Genomic DNA, 25,070 nt, shown 5'->3' on the forward strand with positions numbered 1-25,070 from the left:
CTCATTTGTGGAAATTGTTTTCCTACTTGGGGCTGAGACAATGTGACACCTGTGCAAAAAGTTGCACGGAAGTGTTTTCTGTGACACTGAGGTTGGTGTTCATTCCCGCCTTTCTCTGGCTCTGATACAGGTGCTGTTTGCCATCCTTCAGGAACACTTAACTGAAGAAGGGCAGGAAGCCTGTGGCTGGGCCTGGATTGTCAATGAGGGTGCAGAGGGTACCTGGAAGAGAAAGGGGGACAAGAGACTCGAAGAAGGACACCAAGACAAGAGTCTGATCAAGGCGACAATTTTATTTTTTCCCAAGGCTGAATTTATACCATAACAGGGGTAACAGAGAGAGGGGTGGGGGAGTGGGAAACATTTATGCAGGTCAAGGACACAGTATTCGTGGGGTCAGCTGATGTCAACAGGATGTTGGTTTTTCAGAAAGGTTACAAGGTACAAGATACCTTGGGCATCTTGATGTCAGATGTATTTCTCAGCAAGGTCAGAACCTTAATCATATCCTTATTCATCCTGACCACCAGGTTTGTATTAGTCTCCTGCAGCTGGCTGGGGATTTTCCATGAACCCAGTCCTACTTAACTCTAACCATAATACTAGCATTAATAAAGGAGGGTTTTAAGGGCATCGCTCCCAACCCTGGGTCTTGGTGTGGTTGTCTCTTCTGTCTACCTCACCCTTCACATCTGGTCTCAGTGACTCTGTGGACTTTCAAGCTGGCCGCCCCTTGACTTGGGGCTAAACCGTTTGATATGCTCTTTGCTAAGGAAACTCACGCTGTAATTTTTCGAATTATTTTCTACATGAGATACTTAATCATGAAAGGACATTGTGCCAAAACTTCCAGTGCAAACACTCTGCAGGAGATGTTTCCGCACTAAGTGTCTCCTGTGATAAATAACTTAATGATGTACCACAGGGCCTTGGAAAAACAAGCTCAAGTCAACCCCAAATAGATCTTTGGAAAGAACTAAGATTAGGGCAGAGATTAATCAAAGGGGGATGTAAGAACACATTAAGGATTCCAAGGAACGAAGGGTTTGTCCTTTGTAAAGCAGATCTACAAGTCCTTTCCTAGATTGTCTGGCAGGAAACAGTGCCTCACTTTAATAAGTCAGAGGCGAGAAAGGAGCCATCTGGAAGTTCGGGAAGTCATTAGGATGTTCTGAAAGGAAAAAAAAAAAGATATTCTCCTAATTGGAAACTTTTAAAGGATTCGATGAATTGCTTGGTATATATGATCTACCATAATTAAATCCAAATGAGATAATTTAAAGACATTTATTAGGAACAATGAGATTAGCGCAGCAGCAACAGCGACAATAGCCTCAGATGAAGTAGCGCTGAGGCCCTGAGGGTGACATGGACCAGATCGTCAACCGGGTCCTAACACAGCCGTTCTGAGGAACACGGCCAATCTCGCTCCTCTACAAAACCAGCATTAGGGTCATGCCAAACCACATGGAGGCAAAACATAAAGAAAAAGACTCCTTTTTTTGCTGTTGTCTATTTAACATACAGCGCTATCTATCTATCTATCTATCTATCTATCTATCTATCTATCTATCTAATTATCTATCTATTGTGTGTGAGCATACCTGTGGATGTATTGGTTAGAAAAGAAAATGATCATGTTTTCAGTAAAGTCTGCTTTCTCCACCCTCTTCAATAAACTTCTGGAAGTCTTAGCTAGGAGAACGTGACACGAGAAGCAAACAATTATTTATACCTCTCTGTTTATCTGTTGTCCATCCATCCGTCTGCCTGTCTGTCTCTATGTGTCATCGGGGGCAAATGGAAGGTCTATCTCGACCAACTAGGTGGCTCAGCCTGGACACCTGAGTTCCATCCCCGCAAAGCAAGTGAATGTGGAAGGAGAGAGTCTACTTTGTTTTTTCTTTTTGTTGTTTGTTTGCTTCTTTTTCAGACTGAGTTTCTCTATGTAACAGCTCTGGCTGTCCTGGAACCCGTAAGTCTTTTGCCACCACCACCTGGCTGACAGCCAACTTGGTGTAGTTGCCCTCTGACCTCCACAACCCTCCCCATGGCTTGCCCTCCTCATCGTGCACATGCACAGTATAGCGAGGGGTGTAGAGGATTGATAGAAAGGGAAACACCAATGTCTTTCTATGTGCTGGGGATACACATGAGAGACTCTAACAATTCCACCAGCAAACTACTTGTGCTGCTGCTTTTAAAATGACCTGTGTGTAAGCAAGTGTGTTTGAACATCACCACCAAAGCAACTTAGGGAGGGAAGGATTTATCTGGCTTACACTTCCACAGCACTGTTCATTATCGAAGGAAGTCAGGACCTAACTCACACAGGGCAGGAACCTGTTGGCACGAGGTGATGCAGAGGCCGTGGAGGGGTGCTGCTTCCTGGCTTGCCCCTCATGGCTTGCTCAGGTTGCTTTCTTATAGAACCCAGGATCATTTGCTCTGGGATGTCCCCGTCTACAATGGGCTGAGCCCTCCCACATTGTTGGTCTGTGTACTGGGTGCTCTCCGTGGGGATCCTGGCCCACGAGGGGAAGCCAGAGCAAGGCAGTGTGCCGCACCTCTTCTGCAGCCACTGCTGCCCGGAGTCAGTGCAGGTGGAGAGAGGCAGCAGACAGCTAGGATGGCTGGTTTGGTTGGATGGAGATCCAACTATGAAAGCTTCGTGGGAGCAAACTCTTCCCTGGGCTGTTACAGTGCAGTAAGACAGGCACTCTCAGATGGTCTTTGGTGAAACGACTCATGCACCTTATTCCTTCTGGATGGAACCTTATAAACATTTGGGGAGTGGTTTGCATTCTAGAGGCAGATGCTTTCGATTGGCTTGGTCTGAGATGTAAGGGACGCCTCATCTGCATGTGGAAGGACTTCATGGTGTCCCTACTTGAATGACTGTCACAGTCCTCTCCAAGGGGTGTCCTGGTCATGTATTCCAGGACAGGAACCTGGTCAGGAGTAGATTAGTGGCTTTCAATTATGAAAACTGCCAGGGTTCCTGAATCTGCTCAACCTTACCAGGTATTCTGTCTGGTAACACACCACATTATTCACGAATTATGAAAATGCCTCACAGACTTGCTTATGTATGCCTGCCTGCCTTCCTTCCTTCCTTCCTTCCTTCCTTCCTTCCTTCCTTCCTTCCTCCCTCCCTCCCTTCCCTCCTCCTCCTTCTTCTTCCTCTTCTCTCCTCTCTCTGTCTCTCTCTCTGTCTCTCTCTGTCTCTCTCTGTCTCTGTCTCTCTCTGTCTGTCTCTGTCTCTGTCTCTGTCTCTGTCTCTGTCTCTCTCTCTCTCTCTCTCGTTTTAAAGCTTGTATGAGGCCAGATGATGAGGGTGTTACAAACCTGGGTTATCTGTGAAGGATTTTCTTCGAGGAAGTAAAGAGGAATGAGCTACGAAGGCTTTCTTTCTATCTTGCCTTCAGTAGAACTACCAGCTCGCAGCGTAAGCATTCTGTTGACTCTTAGTTAACCATCCAAAGATATCACCAGTCTTATCTCTGCGTGTGAATCACACTGTTGTTGCAATTTCTAGAGTGGAGGTAACAAATCTGTTCATCAAAAAATGAACTATCGTACATTTTATTAAAGTAGCAGGCACTTGGGTGAAATCAGGCGTGAGTTGGTCATGTTACAAGGTAGTGCATGAGGACAATGTCACTGTAGTAGCACAAAGGGCCGAGATTCCATGACCAGCGTGGCTCCTTAGGGTGTGCTCCTGTGCCTTAGTCTGCTTAAATGCTATGCAGAAGATGACAAATGACAAATGGTGTTTGTCATAAACATGAACCCCCTGAGAGATGCTCCGAGGAGGAATGTGTTAAATGCTAAAATCATGACACCCCTCCCCAGGCCATTGTGGTGTGTACACCCTTCCAGCATAGCAATACCTGCCATGTCAGTGACGGCTCAGAGATCCTCCAAATCCTCGTCCCTCCCACAGGAGAAGTCAGTCCCAGCATTGTGAAGCTAGTGACGCAGTATGAAATAAATGCCCCCCAATACTCCTAAAGGTGTCAATCCTCTATAAAAGACACGGGACACATTATCACTCTAGATGATGGGGTTGCATGGCCCAACACGCATAACAGTTCCTAGAACCAGGAGCATCATGGTGGACACCTGTAGTCTTTACTGTGCGCTCGGGTACAAAGTCGGTGTTCTTCCTACGTGCAGTCTTGGGTGGGGCCACCATGTTGAGAGAGCTCACCAGTAGCTGAGATCTGTTTCCTGTCATGATGGTCTGCTGCAGAGTTCTATGGAAGATTCTCTAACCCACAAGCACAAGACCCGACTGTGAGGAAGGATTCACAGGCACAGGAGACCTTGCAGTTCGCAGTGGTTGGGAGTTACTGTCCTGAGCTGAAACTGTAGGAACACGAAGAGTATCCTTTTTTATTGGACTTTCTCTCGTGGGTAGGTTGGGAGTACTGCCCGCTCGGCCTTCTTTCAAAGCCTGTCCATCTTCTTGCTTTAGTGGTTTTGTGGTCTGATACTCTGTTTTTCCACTGTATTGAGACTGGGATCTTGGCTGAGTGAGTCTGGTCAATGTGAACGTTTTTGGACAGGGTCTGGGAGGTGCTCCAGAGAGCATTTCCATAAGTATTTCAGGCCTTCGGATGATCCAGCCTAAAAACAATGGTGTTATCTTGTGTTTCCTCCTGACCACCACCTTCCACACCACTACGGTTAATTTATTCATAAAATCCAACCTGGTTAGCTTGGACCAGAACAATGAGCCCATTTGGTCTCTCCTTCAAACACAAAGCTTCCTGTTGGAGTTAAGCCTGAACTAGTCATTCCCATCTGCAGCCTTGACCACATGCACATCGGTTCCACACATGTCTAGCCATTTGTCTGTATTGGGATAATTGGTTACAGCTTGTGCTGGTGTCTGACTTCTATATTCCTTCCATGACTCAGAAATAGCCAGTTCCATGTCTTCAATCTGAACTGACAGTAACCTGAATCCAGAGACAAGTTCAGGACTGGGCTCAGAAAGGTCATAGTCGTCAAATTCTGCTTGCCCTCTAATTCCTCACTGAGAACATCTTGTTTTAGCTGAAGGACCAATAAGTACTGGGTTAGGTCCTCATGAAGATTATTTGGTTTCGAGGAATAAAACTTGACTAGAACATGAAAACAATAGGGTGGACCAATTTTAACCTCTTTTTTTGATGCTGTTTTTTGGTACTGTCCAACCAATGTCGGATCGAATCCACAAGTATCCGAACAAAACAGTTACTTTCCATCAAGTCCAGGGGAGAAGCAATTTGAGCAAACAGGTCTTGTCCTTGGCTTTCTTCGGCAAGTCCATGCTAACATCTGTACTTTCCGGAAGGGACACCCTGCCTGTGACGATGGGCTTGGCATCTCAGGCTTCAGGAATCTGTGTGGCAGCAGGCTCTGCCTCCTGGAGTCACTCCTTCTCAGCACGCTGGCTCGTAGACAGGCAGCCAAACATTCTTTGAAGGGAGCTCAGCATTTCTGCCACTGTACTGGGAGGTGCAGATTGTGTAACCACGGAGACCACGGAGACCACTATGAGAACAGTGAGCATGACTCTTGGGGACAGATACTCATCCAGCTTGAGAGAGGACATGTCTCTGGGGGATGGCCTCAGAAGGCCATTGTGGTATGCACACTCTTCTAACATAGCAACACCTGCCAGGGCAGTGACGGCCGGTGCTAATCTCCCCCCTGGAGTCATTTTCTTAATTGAGGCTCCATACTCTTAGATGACTTTAGCCTGTGTTAAGTGATAAACTCTTCAGCACAGCCGTCTCCTTGTCTCTGAGAGAGCTGCCCACTGAGAGACCCCACTGAGGAGGATCAAGCCTTCATTGACCCAGACCTCCTAACCTCCTGAAGCAGCAACGCCCATTCACAAACACCCAACCCCGTGCACCCCCAAACGTAAAGACCCAGCAGGTAAGAGGTACTGCTCCCTCCCGCCGGCCCTGTGGGATGGAGGTTTCCGCAGTGTGTGTCCGCATCATGCTAGTCTGGCTCAAGGGAAAAGCCTAAGGAAACACGCACTGTTGCTGGGTTAGAAGGCATTTCATTGGCTCAGCAGGGAAGACAGAGGTAGGTGTTGTTCTCTCGGAGTTCCATCCCCTTAATAACTCAGGAAAAGACCGATACACTCTGACTAGAGTGGTAGCTCAGGGAAGTACTCCCCAGACACTAACAACGGTCACTGATCAGAGGGACCTACAGTGCCTGCCTCAGGTGAAAAAACAAAAACAAACAAACACACACCCCAGGATAGCTAAAACCATCCTCTAAGATGAGAAAAACCGGGAGGTATTCCATCCCTGATTTCAAGATACACTGCAGACTTGTAGTAATACAAACCACAAGGTACGGTCATAGAAACACAAGTTGATCAATGGACTTGGATTGGAGACCCCCCACATAGTCCCCACACCTGATTTTGGACAAGGGGAAGTTGAATGGATTTCCAGGTGGACTTGGGTGCATGGAGATGAAACAGGAGGGTCCAGGCTTTGGGGGTGGAGGGAGAGATGACTGGGATTGAGGGGTGTTTTGGGGGAACTCCCTGGGATCTATGAGAGTGACCCTAGTGAAGTCTCATAGTCATGGGGAGTACAGAGCTCCAAAGGGCCATCTTCTGTAACCAGCAAGGCTCCCAGCTTTGAGACTGGGACGTCAACCCAGCCACAAACCCTTTGACTTCCAATCTGTCCTGCCTGAAGGATGGGCTGGGGTAATGGTGATGCAGAATTTGTGGAAGTGGCCAACCAATGACTGATGTAACTTGAGGCCCACACCAGCAGAGGGAGCCACTATTGACCCTGCATGGACAGCCAGGAACCAGAGCCTTGGCTGCCCAGAAACCCAGAGTAGAACCGCATATGATAGGAAAACAAAAAGAAAAAAGGAAAAAAAGAGTCAAAGGATTCTGCTACACTCGTGGATTGGTGCTTAGCCCAATTGTCATCAGACAGGCATCATTTAGCAACTGATGTGAGCAGATGCAGGCACCAGACCCAGAGCAGAACAGCAGGCAAAACCAGGGGAACTCCCTGGAAAAGGGGGAGGAAGGATTCTAAGAGCCTGAGGGGTTGAGGACACCATGAGAACAGGAGCCACAGAATCAACTAAGCAGGGCTCATGGGAACTCACAGAGACTGAAGTGACAATCATGGACCCTGTGTGGATTTGAGTTAGGTCCCTGCATATATATATAGGGTTGTATAGCTTGGTGTGGTTGTGGGACCTCCTAACAGTGTGAGTGTAAAGTACACACACACACACACACACACACACACACACACACACACAGAATTTATGAGAATGTGCCCTCCCCAGAGTATTTATGAGAATGTCTACATGGGGGGCGTGGAGGGAGGGAGGGAGGGAGGGAGAGAGAGAGAGGGAGAGAATTCATGAGAATGCCTACACACACACAGAATTTAGGAGAATGCCTACACAAAGTGGGGACAGAGGGAGAGAGGGAGGGAGAGAGACAGAGGGTATTTATGAGAATGCCCCCCCCATATACACACACAGAGACAGAGAGATAGGGACACACACACACACACAGAGAGAGAGAGAGAGAGAGACAGACAGACAGAGAGAGACAGACAGAGAGAGAGACAGAGAGACAGAGAGAGACAGACAGAGAGAGACAGAGAGAGAGAGAGAGAGAGAGAGAGAGAGAGAGAGAGAGAGAGAGAGAGAGAATGAGCATTTATGAGACTGCCTTACAGGCTGTGGTCCAGCTAATCAAACAATGGCCACTTGTGAATGGAAGGTCCAAGAGACCAGAAGTTGTCCAGTCCACAAGGCTGGATGTCTCAGCTGCTCTTCAGTGTACCCTGGAATCCTCTATGCCAGTGAACGAGTGCGAGTGGACTTACTATCGAGGTCACAGACAGACAGCCTGGTGGGGACCATGACGAGACAAAGCGGGGTTTTTTCTCTTACAGATTTCTGAGAAGGGAGCAAGGTCCCATGTCACACAGGTAAGCCATGGGATGTCACGGCCGGTTGGTTGTCTCTGACTGCTGATTGTTGAGAGTGGACTTGTTTGATAAGTGTCCTTCATGTGGGGTGGTTGGTTACCTGGTTGCCTGCAGCCCTTGGCCTCGGGGGAGCCTGGCATACTTCTTTGAGGAAAAAGGAACTAAGGCATCACGGCACACCACTTGTTAAATCTCTGTAGCGGGCACTGTGGGGGGGCGTTTATAGAGGCACGGACAAAGTTATGATGCGGGGGATGGGAAGCTGAAATCGGCAGAGCCTGGCCCGTGGTCTAACATCCTGTTTATTACCACCAGGACTTGCGAGGAATCAAGGTCAGGGGAAGGTAGAGCATCACATCCTGGACTCAGGTTGCCAAGTCTGGGTCCTCATGGTTATTCTGTTGGGCCAGCCAATAGTGGGAGTAGGACCAAGTATAGAAGAAACCCGTCTCCCTTCCTGTGAGGGAATAGAATGCCCCAAGCAGGTGGGCTTGGTAGAGAGGCTGTCAGTCTAGCCTCCACCCCTGGTCTCAGCTCTGGCCTTGATCTCTGTGTTCTTCCTGTCTCGAGCTCCTCCTGAGCAGGAATAGAACAGACTTTTCAGACCAGCAGCAGTGCAGAATCCACCCTTTCCTCAGAGCCACCTCCAGACTCAAAGCTGTAAGACATTGTCACCTTGGAAGTCTGGGGACATTGAGACCTGTGTGAAGCCACCAATGCAAGTAGACCCACCTGTGATGGCCAGGGTATCGTGGACCTGAGATTGTCACTTAGCAGAGTGACCCTGCTGTCACTTTCAAATCGGGAAATTATGTGCTTCTCTGGGCATATTGTTCTCTAGTTCTTGTGTAGTGAGGCAACTGGCTATCTCCTCAGGATTGGAGTTTTCTTCTTTCTCCCTGAGCTAAACTTTAAGGCCTGGGATCTCTCTTACAGTGGGGTGGAAATTGGACCAGCAGCCCAGATTTTCTGGGCTCTTGTAGGTCTCACTGTGGCCAGCAGGTGGCGCCATAGCCTCATTTCTACGGGCATCAGACAACAGCTGCTTCTCTGGGAGTTGGGAGGTTATTTCGATGGGATAGCATGGATGAGGCCACTCAGCAAGTCTTACAAAGTGACTCTAGCTCCTCCCTGTGGCCTCAAGGAGAGCTAAAGTGAGCCCCAAGAGTGAACACTGCACCTGACTTGTTGCCCCCCCAGCACTAGGGAGATTCTGAGGGCGCTAAACTGGAAGCATGCCAGTCTGTTAAGAGGGAGTCAGGACTGGGGACTATGTGTAGATGAAGGAGGGCAGGAGAGAGTAGATTAGAAGTCAGACTGGTAGCAGCAGCTTCCTGGCTTGCCCATCCCTTCCTCTGGAGCATCCTGAGACATACCCTATCTGATCTAGGGGCAGCCATCCTCACGCCTCACTGCAGCCACAGCCCTGGTTTCTGCACATGCTCACAACGCACCCACCTGTCCATTCATTCTTTCATCGAGCATCCACTCAGCTCCAGAGGCATTGCTCTGGGGGAGACATGAACATAGAGATGGGGAGACAGACCCTTAAACACCGGCAAAGAAGAAGGCCCAGAGAGGAGAGAAGGGTATCTCTCTCCAGGAATGGTCCAAGGAGCATTGCTGACCTGGGCCTTTATGGATATCGATAGAGGATGCCACCCTTGACCCAGGAGATAGGGAGCTACACAATATTTCACACGGTAGAGAACGATCACAACCCTTCTTGGCCTGCCTGAGGGGTGGCGGGGCAGGCGATGGGCAGGCGGACCGCAATGAGGTGGGCACACAGGAAGAGCAGCCCCTGCAGACCAGGTCTGAGCTTAGAGGGGCACCATGCGGGGAGTAAGACCAGACAGCGACACATCACCCAGAGGCAGTGTAAAAACATCTTTTTTTTTTTTGTCTTAGGTTTAGTTTTCCCATCACATGGCTAGCTCAGCAGCGATCACGACGGTTGACATTTATTGAGCACTTGTGTACAGACCAGGCACTTCCGAAGCAAGTATACATGTGTTTTCACCTGCTCAACCTAATGAGGTAGGGACTATTAACATGGGCGAGACAACCGGGTCACAGGGTGGTTCAGCTGGAGCCAGGATTTGAGCCAATCAATACCCCTGAGGCCTACAGCCTCCCTCCCCCTCCCCATGGGCACCTCAGCCTTCCAGCAGAGTCAGGAGACAGCCCAGGCCCTTGACTATGATGTCTGGTGGATGTCAAATGGTGGAGTTGGCCAGACAGACTGAGAGTGGGGGGGGGGTGGAACCTGAGGTGGAAGGATGATGGCCTCCTGAGGTGAGGGAAACGGAGGAGCTAGTCTAAGTAGCTTTTCTGGCCTCTTGCCTGCCGGGCCATGCTAGGTGGCAGACTCTGACAGTGCCTTTTCCCCCCAGTGGCATGCCCACTGCCTCCCCAGCAAGAAAAGCCCAGAGTTCAGGTCACAGATGGGAGGCTTTATTGACGACGGGCCAGTGGGGTTCTGGGCGAGGACACTACACTGCTCTGAGAGTCCGGGCTCAGGTCAAGCCCAAGGGCCTTTTGCCTTGGAGACCTCCCTTTCCCTCACCAGGGTGAACTTTCCAATATTTCTTTTTCTGACAACCTAGACAAGGCATTGCTACCCACCAGTGTCCCCCAGACAAAGTGACAGCTGCCCATGGGGAGCCAAGAGCAGAGTTTTGCCTGAAGTAGATCTTGTATGGCACTCACAGGACCCTTTTCGGCCTCTCAGCCAGGTATCTCAGTGTTTGCCCAATGCCCCACTTCCCAGCCTCTCCGGGGGACAAAACAGGGCAGCAGTCCCCACTCTCTCTGCAGAAGGCTGGAGTCAAGGGTAGAGGACAGAGACACGCGTCTGAACGGGACCATCAAGGTCTCCAATCATTTGCCTCCTTCTTGTCCCCCTTTCTCTCATAAGCCGGCCATATGGAGGAGAGCCTAGGTAAACTTATCCTGTCGTGGCTGTGTGGGCCCCTCAGCTCCCACGCTCTGACACCCACCTCCTCCCTGGCTGGCAGGATTCTTTAGCGTGGCACGAACAGGGCTGGGGCCTGGCCAGGTATTTCTTAGTGGCTACAGAAACAGCAATAGGCTCCCAACTTGGGGGCTGCTTTTGCCCAATTACCTGCCTGCTTGTGGCAGGATGAATCGTGGAGGACCAAGACTGGCTTCCTTCCAGACCTTAGCTTTAGGACCCCTGAACCTTCTATAGCCTCCCCATCGTTGGGCAGGGACATAGGGTAAGCCAGTCCTGAGCTGAGCCCGGGAGGAGCAGGAACAAAAATAACCCGGTACAGGCTCCTGCTGGGGCCAGAAATAGCATAGTGACAAGTATCTTGTAACACCCCAGGCACACAGCGGCGGGGAGGCTGAGCCAAGGAGGGTCTTGTCCCACGCCAGACCCTCATCTGGCCGAGGGGCTCGCACCCCAGCACTCTACATACCGTACTTCACTTTCCATGTGCCCACCTAAGTGAGTGGGGGCCTGAGGGACCGCAACTCAGGACAAGGAATCCGGAGAGATGCTAAACTTGGGCTTGGCCTTTGCCACAGCCACACTGCGCTTGCGCAGGGGCCCTCGCGACGAGGCGAGGGTCAGGGCATCCAGCAGGCTGCGGTCCTCATCAAGCTGGCGGGCTGTGCAGAGTGGTGTGGGCACTTTAACGGTGTTCCCGAATTTGGAGTAGTCCACAGAATAGCGGCCATCCTCCTCGGCCACGATGGGGACAAAACGCTGCCCCCACAGAATCTCGTCAGCCAGATAGGAGGTGCGGGCCTGGGTGGTAATGCCTGTGGTTTCTACCACACCTTCCAAGATGACAATGATCTCCAGGTCCTGGTGGTGGTGCAGGTCACTAGGAGCCAGGTCGTAGAGCGGGCTGTTGGAGTCGATGACGTGGTAGATGATGAGTGGGGCCACCAGAAAGATGCTGTTACCACCCACACCGTTCTCCATGGGGATGTCCACCTGGTGGAGAGGCACAACCTCGCCCTCCGGGCTGGTGGTCTTGCGCACCACCTGCATATGAATGGTGGCGCTAATGATCATGCTTTTTCGGAGGTCCCCTACGCGAAGCATGAAGCACAGGCGGCCATGTCGCAGGGTGATCACGGCATGCTTGCTGAAGATGAGGGTTTCTGCCCGCCGATGGGCCTGTGCCGTTTTCATGAAGATGCAGCCCAGCATGATGGCGTTGATCATTAGCCCTACGATATTCTGCACGATCAGAATAAGGATGGCCAGGGGACATTCCTCTGTCACCATGCGCCCGCCGAAACCAATGGTCACCTGGACCTCGATGGAGAAAAGGAAGGCAGACGAAAAGGAGTGGATGCTTGTGACGCAGGGCACATTGGTGCCCTCTCCGGGGGCCAAGTCACCGTGGGCAAAGGCGATGAGCCACCAGACCATGGCGAAGAGCAGCCAGCTGCACAGGAAGGACATGGTGAAAATGAGCAGCGTGTGGGGCCACTTGAGGTCCACCAGCGTGGTGAACACATCTTGCAGGAAGCGGCCCTGCTCTCGGATGTTCTTGTGGGCGACGTTGCAGTTGCCTTTCTTGGACACGAAGCGGGCCCTCCTCTCCCGAGTACGGTACCTGGGCTCTGTAGGGTCCTCTGCCAGCCGGGTCAGCACATATTCCTCAGGGATAATGCCCTTTCGGGACAGCATGGCTCCGTTGGCCCCAGGAAGGGGTTTCCCCCATGGGGGAGGCACTACACTGGCTTGGCCTAGGGCCTCTTTGTAGGGTCCCCCTCTCTGAGCCCTCTCCTCAAGCTTGCACCAACCTCTGGACTGATATGCCCCCCAGCTGGTTCTGTTTCTTTTTATACTAGCTTCAGATGCCGACGCCCCCTGCTCATTGCTTACTGAGCCCCTGACCCAGCCTGTACTCTACCTGGCCCTGGATCCTCCACTCAGCTATCCTTCACCACCCGTGGACCTCCCTCTAACTCCCTTTCCCCGGCCCAGCCTTTCCTCTCAAACCACCTCAGAACTTATTACCTCCGGGTCTTCCAACTTACCAGCCCTCATTCGACCCCCGCTCTTCTCTGGCCTCACCCACTTCTGTCCCCTGTCCCTTCCAAGCACAAGCCTTACTTCTTGACCCAGTCTCCTCTCCAGGTGTGCCCCGGATTTCCCATCCCGCCCCTGCCCTAGAGCCCTCACCGCTCTCCCGATCCTTCTCCAGCTCTCGTCCTCTTTGTCTCCTTGGGATCCCGCGCCCTTCGAGTCACCCTGCAACCGTCTACGCTCGGGATCCCCACGTCCCCCGCCGCCCAGACCCCTCTGGCTCCGTGTCGCGGCCTCCCTGCTGTCCTACCGACCGCCCGCAGCCCCCGCCGCCGCTCCGTCCCCACCCCGCCTGTCGCCGCCGCACCTGCTCGTGCTGCTCAAGCTGCGGCCACCTCCCTGCCCCCTCCCACTTCGGGTGCTCACTCCCGGCCGGCTTCCCGGGCGTGTGTCTGTGAGCCGGTCCTCGGGCACCGACCCGTGCGCGGTGGGGGTGGAAAGCTGCGGGCGGGGGGCTCCTGAGAGCAAGTGCAGCCTCCGCCGCCAGAGGGCGCCAGATCGGCTCCCAAGAGGGGGTAGGGGCGGGCCTAGGCGCAAGCTCCGCCCACAGAAGATTCTCGTCCCGCCCTCGCTTGCTCACTATCCTCTCCCAGGCCACAGAGCTTTCTTTAAACCGAGGGTGGCTCTAAAGAAGTTGCTTTTGTGAAATTCTCTTAGTTTGGCTCAGCAGCCTTTATAGCCCAGACTTCTATTTCTCCCCTGTCCATAGTTGAGTCTTACCTGCCTCTCACACAGCACTTCATTCCCAGTGAAAGAAGGCAGCGAGCGGTTACATCATCAATGCCAGGGCTGGCGTGAGAGAAACATTAGCCTTAGAACTTCTCAACCGATGATTCTTCTTCCCTTTGAGGATTATTTTTATCTTACGTTTATTTATTTATTTATTTATTTATTTATTTATTTATTTGCTTATTTACGTTTTCGAGACAGGATTTCTTGTAGCCCAGGATGGCTTCAAACTTGGTATGTAGGATGACCTTGAACTTCTGATCCTCCTGCCTCCACTTTCAGAGTGCTGGGATTGCAAGTGCACAACGAGGCTCTGGCTACCGTCCCTGAGTTTTAAGAGGGTTTGTTTTGCCATCATTTGTTTTGTACTCTGAGGACCTTAAGCCTGTTTTTTCCCCTTAACCCTGGGGGGTTGTGGTGTGTGTGGGTGGGTGAGGGGTAGTTCTGGGCCTCAGCAGCTGTTTCAGGGCTAGCTTGGGTTTAGAGTAGGTGACCCAGGTTATGGTCAACAACAGGCACCATGTTTCCATTGCAGACACCACTGGAGAGTGGCTCCTGGAGGCTGCTGGAACTGTAACGGCCTGTCCTGGGGCTCAGATCCTTGAGACAGACCTCTCTACCCATTGTGTAGCTGGAGTGAAGGCTTGAGGCTGGAGCTAGAGAAATAGCGGCACTGGGACAACGGGCCACCATGGGACATTTTCATATTGAGCGGTGGACTTTCGGATGGCATTTTCTCCTTCTCAGAGCTACCCAGAGGTTACGTGGACCCCACTCCAAAGAGTGAGGGAGGGCTGGACTATAGTGACATTATGCCTAAGGCAGGGAAGGTAAGATGGGTTGAGTCAAGAATAGGAAGTTTAAAGACACAGTTACACAAGAAATCTCTGAGGCCACTTCAACCTTTAGCCATAAGAAAGGGACCCTTGGAGAGGGCTCCAGGAACTTTGGACATCTTTGCAGAAGTCCCTGGGGGTAAAGGAGGAAGGACTAGTAGGTTTGCTTGACCCAAGGGGTAGTGCAAGCAGAGTGGAGTAGAGGCAGGCTTTGATTTACACATGCAAGAGTCTGTTCTGATGACGGTAGCCAGAGATGGCCCTCCTAGTGGAGGGACCCAAATCTGAATTGGTAGACCATTAATTAGATCATCATGGAGGGATTTGGGCCAGGATGACCTCGGGCATTCTTAGAAGACTTCCTTGCTCTTCCTCTGCTGCTTCCTTCCCTTGGCACGGCAGAGTACCCCAACCCTCCCCGTGTCTGCTCCTGAAGTCCAGAGTGGAAGGAACTGTGGGGCCTACATAGGCAACTTCAGGGTGAGAGGCTAGGGTCTGCCCTTTGGTCCAACCTTAGCTAGTCCCTGGCCCAGGGAGAGGAAGCTGGGTGTCTTGCCCAAAGGGCTCAGCCTCTGTGGTGGTTTGAATCGGTTTGGCCCCTGTAGACTCATGCGTTTGAATGCTTGGCCCATGGGGAATGGCATTATTAGGAGGAGTGACCTTGTTGGAGGAAGCGGTTCATTGTGGGGATGGGCTTTGAGCTCTCCTAGGTTTAAGCTCTACCCAGTGTGGAAGAGACCCTTCTGGCTGTCTGAGGAACAGTCTCTCCTGGTTGTCAAGATCTATAACTCTCAGCTTCTCCAGCACTATGCCTGCCTGCATGCTGCCGTGCTTCCCGCCATGATGATAATGGACCAAACCTCTAAAACTGTAAGCCAGCCCCAATTAAATGTTTTCCTTTATAAGAGTTGCCTTGGTCATGGTGTCTCCTCACAGCAATGAAGCCCTAACTAGACAGCCGCCTGCCCTGTTTGATTCCCCCACTGGCTCATAGCTATCTCCCCAAACACTGTGTTGTGTTCTTTCCCAGAGAGGCCTATCCCACACTTACTGCCCTAGCATTAAGGGTCTGTGATACCCCGCTGCTGCTTTATCCCCTCTGTGAGGAAGTGGACAAGCTCACTTCCACTCCTCCACTGTAGCGGCAGGATCCCTGCCTTCCTCCCCACCCCTCTGCCTCTCTGATTATCTAATTTCTTCCCTCCTACACCGGACACGAATCTTGCCTTTCCCAGGCAGCCTGCCAGACCTCACTGAGCTCTCCCTTGAGTTGCTCTGACTCCTGGCATTTCAAAAACCGGCCTGTGCTGGGCTCCCGCTGGTGACTTGTGAACTTTTCTCATGCTATAGAGCTCTTGCAGCCCTGGGAGATGAAGACCTAAGACTCCCAGGTCTGCAACCCCAGGGTCTCATAAGCCAGTACTGCAGGCACTATGCAAATTATAACCAAATGGTATGCAAATGAGCACCTGCTATTTCTTGGCTGAGGAGAGGGTTATACTCCTGTCCCCTGATGCAAATGGGATTGGGATGAGCTGTTGTTTTGGAATCCTAGTGTCTGATCCTTGGCATCTTCAACCAGCTACCAAATGGTTGACTTGTACAGGGACTTCAGGGACTGCCCTCCTCCCACTTCTGAATGCTTGTGAGATGGGGGAGGGAGGCAGAGGTAGTGGCATGAGATCCTGGCCTAGGCGGTAGAGTAGCCCTGATTGTGTGGGAGTGGGCATGTGACCCGCTGGCCCAGACAGCAGAGTAGCCCTGATTGTGTGGGAGTGGGCACGTGACTCGGCAGCAGAGTAACCCTGATTGTGTGGGAGTGGGCATGTGACCCTCTGGCCCAGGCAGCTGAGTAGCCCTGATTGGGTGGGAGTGGGCACGTGACCCGCTGGCCCAGGCAGCAGAGTAGCCCTGATTGGGTGGGAGTGGGCGCGTGACCCGCTGGCCTAGGCAGCAGAGTAGCCCTGATTGGGTGGGAGTAGGCATGAGACCCGGTGAATCCACTGGGATTCAGTCCTAGGACTTTGCTGGAAGTGTTGGAAAAGAGCACCTCATTTTCCTTCTGGTTGTTTCTGGGACAGGGTGTAAGCTAAAGAAAGCTACTACCAGCTCTGCCACTGGACAGAGAGAAGGAAGCCAGACTCAGAGAAATGGAGACACCATCTGATGTCAGAAACATGAAGTAGCATTCCTGTCATAGGTGGCCTGTCACATGCCACAGTGAATCCAAATGCTTTCTTGAGCCATGTCGAGTGCCTGTTACTGGGGACCTGTGCCAGACCCCCCCCACCATGGTTATAACCCAGGTGAGCCCCAGATGGACAGAGACTGCTCCCTTATTCGATGGCTGTTCCTGAGCCATTACCCTTTCTGCAGACTGAATTCCATCCCTAAATTCATAGGTTGCAGCCTCTAGTTCATGAACTTGGGGGCGGGGCCCATGGGGATGTTATTAAGGTTCACTGGTGTTGTGGGCAGTGGCTAATCCAATATGACTAGTGACTTAGAGGACAAACACTGAGGAGGGGTGGGGAGAGGGGAGGGAGATTGAGAGGGTGTGAGGGCACAGTGAAAAGCAAAGGAGAGAGACCTCAGAAGAAACCAAAGCCGCCAACCAACACCACCTGACACAGATCAGGAGTACGGTTTTGCCTCTGTTGAGTTGGCCTCCTTGAGTCTGCTTGGTGCCAAGGCAGGCTGGTAGCCTGCACCCATGGGGCACCACTGCCCCTTCCACAGAGCCAGGGCCTCCAGTAGCAAAGAATTAGTTTCTTTATTTACAAGTGATTTACAGTAAGAAATCCTAGGCAAGCAGGTGAGGTGTGGGGTGGCACTTTGGCGCTGGCTGGTCATTTGTCCGCGCGGACAAAGGAGGCAAAGACGCTGTCCTTCTGGCTGAGAAGCTTTTCCGGCTTGTCGAACTCCAGGATCGCGCCCCTCTTCAGGACCATCACTAGGTCTGCACTCAGGATGGTGTGCACGCGGTGCTGCGTGGGCAGGAGGGGCTGGTTAGAATGGTGGGCAGCGCAGCCGAGGACTGCTATCCTCCTCCACACTGGAGGAGATCTATGGCCACCATGTCTCTTCTTCCTCCTCTTTCCCATGCCTCCTTTTTCGTGCAGCTTTGCAGACCCGAAGCTAAGTAGCCAAGGATGACCCTCTTCTTGGGACCCTCTGCTCTCTCCTGTCTTCTACTTCCCTGGGGCTAGGATTCCAGTGTCACCACCTCCGTTTCTGCAGTGCTGGGGATCAAAACCACGGCCTCTTTCCTTCCTTGTACATAGCCCAGCTGTGTCCTCTGAGGTGGTGGCTCCAGCCTGGGGTGGCTGTGATCCAAACCCTTTGCCTTTCTCTTTCTATCAAGCTGCTGCTCCCCCTCACCCAGCCCCCCAGGCATCAAGACTTACAGACTCCCTCCCTCCACAGGCTCCCATTCTTATGGGAAGCAGCCCCAGCCCAGCCCAGAGGGCTTTAGGGGAGGGTGTATCTTGTATCCAGAGAATAGGGAGAAGGCCTGAGGCAAGTAAAAGTGAAAATCTAGACAGCCCCAAATTCTGCTCTCTCCTCATGCCAGCTCTCTAGACTCCCGACCTGGACGCTCTGAGATCTTTTCCTGACTACAGGGGTCAGTCCGCTGGTACCTTCCCAGAGGTAAGCTTTCCCTTCTGATGGCCTCCACATAGGACATCAAAGGCCCCTTACCGCGATGGTGACCACGGTGCGGTCTGCGAAGGCTGTCATCACCACCTTCTGGAGGATATTTTCCTGTCGGGTAGAGGTAGCAGCCGGTGGCTCAATTGCTCCATGGATGGGATTCTGGGGACATGGGTCCCAGGTGGCCCAGCTCCTACCTACACCCACTCCTATCTCTACGCCCGTCTTCTCTCTGGCTCTAGTCCCAGAGAACTGACCAGGTGCCCAATACTTGGAGGCTGGACTTGCCTTTGCCACATAGCCCTAGAATTGAATGTCAACTTGAGGCTTAAGACCCCTCTGTGCCAACTTCTCCCTAACATGCCACCCCAGGACCAACCGTAGCCATGTCGATGGAGGCAGTTGCTTCATCCATGATGAAGATGCTGGTCTTCCTCACAAAGGCCCGGGCCAGGCAGAACAGCTGCCTCTGGCCCTGGCTAAAATTCTCCCCTCCTTCCGTGATGATGGCATCTGGAAGCAGACATGGGAGGGTCAGGACTGAGTAAATTCTGCCTGTGAGTGGAGTAGCCCCATGGAAGGGTACACACATGTGTCTGTGTGTGCAGGGATGACGTTTCTGACACAACAGGGATTCATGTGGATACAATGTTCAGTTGTTATCCTGGTGCTATGAACTGCTGGGGCTCTGGGCAGTCCTGGTAGAGCCTTGGCCAGAGTGGTGAACCAGCTCTGTTAAAGCCTGGCTAGCCTCACAGCGCCTCCACCATGATTCTGACTGACCCTGGACTGGGGCGGAGCCTTACCAATGGCCACGTTCTGTCCCAATGTTCACTGTGACACTTGTCCACAGGGCAAGCAGACAGGGCAAGGCAGGGCTAAAAATACACTGTACTATGGGGGACGTGCAATCTGTCTCATAGGGACCCTGAATATCCCCATGTGCTAGACTGAGCTGGTTGAGTTGTGTGACCCTAGCAAATTGTTTGACTTCTGAACCCCTGTATGGTAAAAGGTGGAACTGCACGGTCCCTGAATTCTAGCTAGACTTAGGGCTCCAAGCTCAGGGCTCATCCTAGCCATGGGTGCGATGTTTCCCTTCCAAACCCATCTGTGCCAGGAGCAGTCACCCAGGCCTCCTGGCAGGGCCTTCACCACCAGCTTCAGCTGAGCGATCTCCAGAGCCTCCCACAGCGTGCTGTCTGAGCATTTCTTCTCTGGGTCCAGGTTGAATCTGAGGAGAGGCACAGAGAGCCCTCAGGGAATGGGGTTCACCTTCATCCCCAAAGCAGTGACGGAGAACCTAGTGTTGGGAGGGGCTGTTGAGGAGGGAAGTATTTGGAAGAGGGGGTGTGGGGGACCCACAGGGGCTTGTTTAAGCCTAATGAAGAAAGCTGCGAAGGAGTCCTTCCTCTGAAGACTGTTCCCCATCTTGTGCAGAGAGCAAAGCTGGCCTGGGGCTGGGGCAGGAGGAGTTTGGGGTCTCACCTGATGGTACCACTGAAGAGAACAGGGTCCTGTAGGATGATAGACAGGCGTGAGCGGAGCGTGTGCAGCGGCAGCTTGGCGATGTCAATGCCATCGATGATGATACGCCCTGTATGGAGATGATGTCATAGGTCAAGGGCCACCAGGTGGGGGTGGTGCTGGGATGGGCTCAGCCTGGGACCCAGATCCCAGTGAGGATACGGGAAAGCCTGCTGGGTCGCCCGGATCTTGCCTGGTAGCTGTGGGTGTGCATGTATGTGACAGCTAACACACAAATCACCTTCAAACATATCCACCATTCGGAAAAAGGCGAGAGAGAAGGAGGATTTTCCACTGCCTGTGCGGCCGCAGATCCCAATCTGGAAGCAGAGAAGCAGGAGTGTCGCTGTGGCCCTGGGGTGTGCGCACGCGCGGGGGGTGGGGGTCACAGCTTCTCCTCTAGTCTTGGTTTCCCAACCAGCTCCTCTTTGGCCAGGCTGGACCAGGGTTGAGCTTGTCTCCTGTGGGTTCAGGGAGGGCTCTCTGGGCGACCCAAGGGTAGAGTGCAAGCATGGGTTGCTAGTTGCACAGGCCTTGGTCTAGGTCTGCAGGGAAGACCCACATCCTGTTTGGTAGCTGTCAGGGAGCGAGGGCCCTGGTGTGCTTCTGTGAGCATGTATACGGCGGGACACGGCGGGATGGTGAGTGCGCTATGTGGGCATGCGTTTGAGTTCTCCAGCTGCAGTGGGGCCACGCGGGATCCTACTGCTTCCTGGCTCTTGAGTCCCAAGAGAAAGTTACATAGAGGACTGATACAGGGACTGAAATAGTGATGAAGGACCAGGGTGGAAAAGACAGGCAGGGGCAGATATTCCCGAGGTTGGACATAACAAGGCAACACCACCAGCAGAGAGACAAAGGCACGGAAAGACGGACATGTCAGAGGGGCTGAATGAGGGATGTGGGGACACAGAGTGCTGGGCAGCGACCCTCTCTCCACTCGGAAGGTCAAGAGTAGACAGCAGGGAGAGCCAGGGACCCCTGGCAGGGCGGGACAAAGCCTGGCAAAGCTCTCTACCCCAAGGAAGTCCTTGATGACTCCCTGTGGTGGATGGGGCCCGAGGGTAGGAAGAGGGCCACAGCCGACTGTTGCCCACCCGATGGGCTCCCACCCCAGCTGACCTTCTGTCCTGGGGAGATGAGGGCGTTGACGTGCTTCAGCACGGGCTTCAGGGAGCTGTCATAGCGTACACTCAGGTTTTGAATTTGGATCTTCCCTTGGTCTGGCCAGTTCTTGGGGATCAGCGATGGTGCTGAGGGCCAAGCTGGGGGTCAGCCACCAGATACTGGCCACCCCTAGCGTCCAGAAAGGTCACCCGCCATCCTCCATCGGGGATACCCCTGCAGGTTCTCACCCAGGAGCCCCTCATAGCTCTCTGCCTCAGTTTTCAGGAGTGTGTGGATACGCTTCACAGCTCCCAGTTGGATCTCCATGTCTGCCAGGTTCCTCACCATCCAGTTGAGGTAGTTGGAGACCTGTGGGGTTGGGGTACGGGTGCGGGTGCAGCCAGTCACAACTGCTTAGCGGTGCCCATTTGCCACTTAGCCTTCAGGATGGCTCTGCTAACTCTGGGATGGACTAGGGACCCCTGCGAGCCTTTTGTTGCCCACCACTGCCTGTGGACAGTGGCAGCCTGGAGCCGTGAGAGGGTTACGGTGGGTCCGTACCCATCGCCTGTTTGCTATCCACCCAGCCTAGCCTAGGTGGGGCTGCACCATCTCTCTCATATCTCAGCTGAGGAAACTGCCCCGGATGCCCAAGAGCAGCATCTGAGTCCTCCCTGCCCCACCTGCCGCCACTCACCATCAAGGCATAGGTGAGGCCCAGGCCTACTAGGCCGGCTGAGAGCTCCCTGTGTAGGGAGTTGGAGATGGAGGTGGCAGCGGCGATGAGTACCACGCATGCTCCGATGTACTCCTGAGGAAGGACAGCAGCTGGCCCCGGGGCTGTTGTGGGTCAGAGCCACAGGTACCTCATCCTGTCTCACCCTTGGGGCAGAGAACAGCTCAGCCAGCCTGAGCCCCAGCCCACACTTATGCAGCAGCCGCACAAGAGACTGGCAGAAGCTGAGGCCCAGGAGCTCACGTTCCCTTCAAGGTTACGTTCCCTGAGGAAAGGTGCTCCACCAGCCGGCCCGGTGAGCCCTCGTGTGTATGTCGCATGGCCCACATGCTTGCCGGCTTCCTCCTCCTCATGCTGACAGGATCTCAGAGCCCAGGAGGACCTTGAACCTAGCATCTTTCTACTGCTCTCCCCAGAGTGCAGGGATTCCAGACATGATGTGGGAATCGAACCCAGTGCTTTGGGCATACCAGGCATGCACCCTCTCAGCCGAGCTACCTTCCTAGTCCTGACCTCCTCCGTTCTCAATGTCTACATCCTGCAAACTCCCACTCTCCTCATTCCCGGAACACCCCTGGGATATTTGGGGGTGAAGATGCAGGTTAGATATGGTAAGACTAACAGGGCTGAAGAACAGGGAGGCTCTGGGTCCTCGTTATCAGCTATCCCCTCTCCTGCCCTGCATCTGTGTTTGCTCCTTGTTCCAGCTCCACACTTCTAACAGGACCCCTGCCCCAGAACCCACAGTGGGGGTGGCACTTGCCATGCGGACTTCCAGCCACCTGTTGGCTGCTGTGAGGAAGAGAGAGGCAATGTTGTTGGAGTCGGTGTACTCTAGGAGCTTCTGCTGGAACCGGGCCTCGTACCTGGAGAACGAGCGAGGTGTGGAGGGAGAGCATAGAACTTACAGAGGAGTTACAGAGAGCCCTCACAGCAGCTCCCAAACATGCCAGCTCCTTAGGCAAACGTGGTCCCTGCCTCTGTCCACCTCGCTCCTGCTTCTAGCCCACTGAGGTACCTCAGATCCCTAACTTGTCTGGTTTTCTTTCTTCTGGGTGTCAGCTTATCTTTCTTTCTACACCATTGTGTCCCCTCGGAGAATGTCAGTGGCACCCGGTGTTAAGAACCCCTTCCTCAGTAGGGACCAGTTACGATCAGCTGTGTGTACACAGCAGCCTCCCCTGACCCTTTGGGTCATGGTATCATCTCTTGGCCCCAAGCACTTGCATTATTTCCATCCCCTGGCAGCTCTCTCCCTGATCATCACAAATCTGCTCCCTTCTCAACCTCCAGGCCCAGCCTTAACTGCACCTCCTCAGAAATGCCTTCCCTGCCCTCCCCTCCCCTCCAGTAGCCATCCCTTATGACTGTAATGCTCTCTCCACAGCCTGTTAGCTGCTGAGAATCTGCTCAAATGTTCACTTCTCCAGCCATTTATGATCCACCCCGATACAGAGAGGCATGAGTGAGCGTAGGAAGTGCATCTGCCGGGCTCCTAGAGCCTGACGCCATTGCAAAAACCTTAGTAGAAGAAACACGCTAACCCTCCTAGCTTGGTCCTCTCCAAGATAGTTCTTTGTTGGACAAGGGTCTCTGGGATTTCTGTCCCACCCCTAGGCCCTTGTCACATTTCTCCTGCACTACTAAGCACAGACCTGCCTCCTCTGAGGTCAGGTCTGGGCTCCTCTGTCACCTCCTTCAGACCTTGCTGGCATCAGCCATGCCCCAAGGTGGTGTGGAAGTACTTGCTTAATGATGAATGAACAAAGGGACCAAAGAAAAGCCATCTTGACACTAAACTGGGAAAGCCTGAATCGGGGACTCAGAGAGATCCCATGCCGTTTTGGGCATATACTTCTTACCTCTGAAGTTGTTTGTTTGAATCATTTCTGGGCAGAGGATATGCATCTGAGGATGCTAAAGAGCCTCTCCAAGGTGTGGGGGCCTGTGTGCCGCACCGGCAAGTAGTGGATGCGTGTGGGTGGGTAACAGGTCTGAGGCGAGTGTGAGTCCCAACTCATGAGAATGTGCGTGAATCTCTCACATGAAAACTTGAGCACATGCATGCTGATGTATGCGTGTGCATGCACACGTGTGCACACGCGTGTGTGAGTGCACGCGTGCCTGAGAAAAGCTGAGAAGGCATGTATGGGGGTCTGAAGGGCCTGTGTTGCACCACAGCAAAGTTGAGGCAGTCGACACATGTGCCTGAGGGCTGGGAAAGAGCCCAGACTGGCATCCAAGTACCACAAGCATGTCAGGATCAAGATGGCTTCCTCAAGGGCAAAATGGGGACATTGATTTCAGCATGGCCCAAGGGCCTATGAGCCACACTGAGCCTAGTGCACTATGGAAGCTGCTGTTCTGTCCACCCTCATGCCTTCAGCACACTTCCAGGGTTAGCATTGTGCACAGGCCTAACTCCTCTGAGGGCGGGGTGGGGTGGGGTGGGGAGGTCCAGGTAGCCAGACTGAGCTTCACAGTCACTTTCCCCAGACTTGGCTCCAAGAAGTGTATGCCTCTTGGATGATGAACGAGGAAAAGCGGCCTTGACCCTATTACCCAGTGCAGAGCAGCTGGGCTTAAGCTCACACCTATGTCATGTGGCTGTTGTGAGGGTGACTGGTAATAACTCATACGTGACATTTAGCCCTCAGCCAGCGCTCCACCAGTGTAAAATCAATAAGGCTAGTTAACTTCCACCAGGGTAGACTTCAGGGCTAAAGCCAGCAAATTAGGCCCATACAGCAGTGAGTAAAAGGCGTCTTTTCAAATTTACAAATCCTTCATCATAATGGGGGTGGGGGTGGGGGTGGGGAACTAGGCAGCAGGTCCTTGGCTGACCACAGGCTTGACCTGAGCCCTTGCCTTGGTCTGAGGCTAAGAGACTGAGCTGGAATCTGCTCAGAAGTCTAGCCTGCTTTCGAAAGTCAGTCTGCAATGCCAGGCCTGGCCCGAGGGCCCTGGACACTGGTTTTAAAACTGAGAGCAGAGGCTGGGCCCAAAGCTGAAGCAACCTGGGGCAGCTGGGAGCAGGGTCTAGAACCCTGTGCTGGGTTTCAGGGCTTCTGTGAGGAGAGGTTCAGGCTTGTGAGGGGTAGGGAGATATCCAGGGAGTATAACCCGGGCCAGGGCACAGCTCTGTTCTGCTTTCCTCAGATGACGTCAGGGAGGTGAATTCCCACAGGCCCACCTGCCCCAGGAGCGAGTGTGGTCTGTGCCAAAGCCCTGGGTACCTCTCCTAAGACTGGTCTTGGACTTAATGATAGGCAAGAGATGAAGGTCTTGGACCCTCGGCTGATCCCTGAGCCTTGGGTTGCTCCTGACACAGGGCTGGGCGTCACATGGTGATTGTCATGCAGCCGTGCCATTCTAAAAATAACTTGTTGTCACTCCTTGGGCTGGACTTT

The 25,070-nt window shown here is 52.9% G+C and overlaps 3 protein-coding genes and 1 pseudogene across 13 annotated transcripts in view; 1 reads left to right on the forward strand and 3 right to left on the reverse strand.

The window, feature by feature from the left end:
- Positions 1 to 650, forward strand: part of Ncr3lg1 (natural killer cell cytotoxicity receptor 3 ligand 1) — a 16,299-nt gene extending 15,649 nt beyond the window's left edge. The window contains exon 7 of the mRNA XM_017590129.3: positions 131 to 650. Within this exon, the coding sequence (XP_017445618.1) occupies positions 131 to 161 (31 nt within the window). The 3' untranslated portion in view covers positions 162 to 650. The remainder of the gene's footprint in view (positions 1 to 130) is intronic.
- A 2,526-nt stretch (positions 651 to 3,176) lies between these two features.
- Positions 3,177 to 6,901, reverse strand: Epb41l5-ps1 (erythrocyte membrane protein band 4.1 like 5, pseudogene 1; annotated as a pseudogene).
- A 2,970-nt stretch (positions 6,902 to 9,871) lies between these two features.
- Kcnj11 (potassium inwardly-rectifying channel, subfamily J, member 11) lies at positions 9,872 to 13,566 on the reverse strand. Of its 7 annotated transcripts, XM_039092515.1 has the most exons (3): positions 13,168 to 13,326; positions 12,596 to 12,654; positions 9,872 to 12,424 (listed from the first exon to the last, which is right to left on the reverse strand). In XM_039092515.1, exon 3 carries the CDS (start codon positions 12,406 to 12,408, stop codon positions 11,497 to 11,499), a length of 912 nt encoding a protein of 303 aa, XP_038948443.1. In that variant the 5' UTR covers positions 12,409 to 12,424; positions 12,596 to 12,654; positions 13,168 to 13,326; the 3' UTR covers positions 9,872 to 11,496. The 7 variants fall into 7 exon arrangements, with proteins under 7 accessions (XP_038948443.1, XP_008757643.1, XP_017445269.1 ...); XM_008759421.4 differs by lacking the exons at positions 12,596 to 12,654; positions 13,168 to 13,326 and adding an exon at positions 13,379 to 13,566; XM_017589780.3 differs by lacking the exon at positions 13,168 to 13,326 and adding an exon at positions 13,379 to 13,488 and having other exon boundaries at positions 9,872 to 12,654.
- A 3,824-nt stretch (positions 13,567 to 17,390) lies between these two features.
- Abcc8 (ATP binding cassette subfamily C member 8) overlaps positions 17,391 to 25,070 on the reverse strand; it is an 81,281-nt gene continuing 73,601 nt past the window's right edge. For 4 of the 5 annotated variants that reach the window (XM_008759320.3, NM_001412033.1, NM_013039.3 and 1 more), the window contains 10 exons: positions 22,424 to 22,526; positions 21,622 to 21,735; positions 21,173 to 21,293; positions 20,940 to 21,070; positions 20,059 to 20,137; positions 19,779 to 19,887; positions 19,421 to 19,524; positions 18,670 to 18,803; positions 18,339 to 18,401; positions 17,391 to 17,623 (listed from right to left, as the gene is read on the reverse strand). In XM_008759320.3, coding sequence (XP_008757542.1) covers positions 17,486 to 17,623; positions 18,339 to 18,401; positions 18,670 to 18,803; positions 19,421 to 19,524; positions 19,779 to 19,887; positions 20,059 to 20,137; positions 20,940 to 21,070; positions 21,173 to 21,293; positions 21,622 to 21,735; positions 22,424 to 22,526 — 1,096 coding nt within the window. In that variant the 3' untranslated portion in view covers positions 17,391 to 17,485. The remainder of the gene's footprint in view (positions 17,624 to 18,338; positions 18,402 to 18,669; positions 18,804 to 19,420; positions 19,525 to 19,778; positions 19,888 to 20,058; positions 20,138 to 20,939; positions 21,071 to 21,172; positions 21,294 to 21,621; positions 21,736 to 22,423; positions 22,527 to 25,070) is intronic. The other variant, NM_001412034.1, reaches the window with a different exon arrangement.

Source organism: Rattus norvegicus, chromosome 1 (assembly GCF_036323735.1).
Source record: "Rattus norvegicus strain BN/NHsdMcwi chromosome 1, GRCr8, whole genome shotgun sequence".
NCBI lineage: Eukaryota > Metazoa > Chordata > Mammalia > Rodentia > Muridae > Rattus > Rattus norvegicus.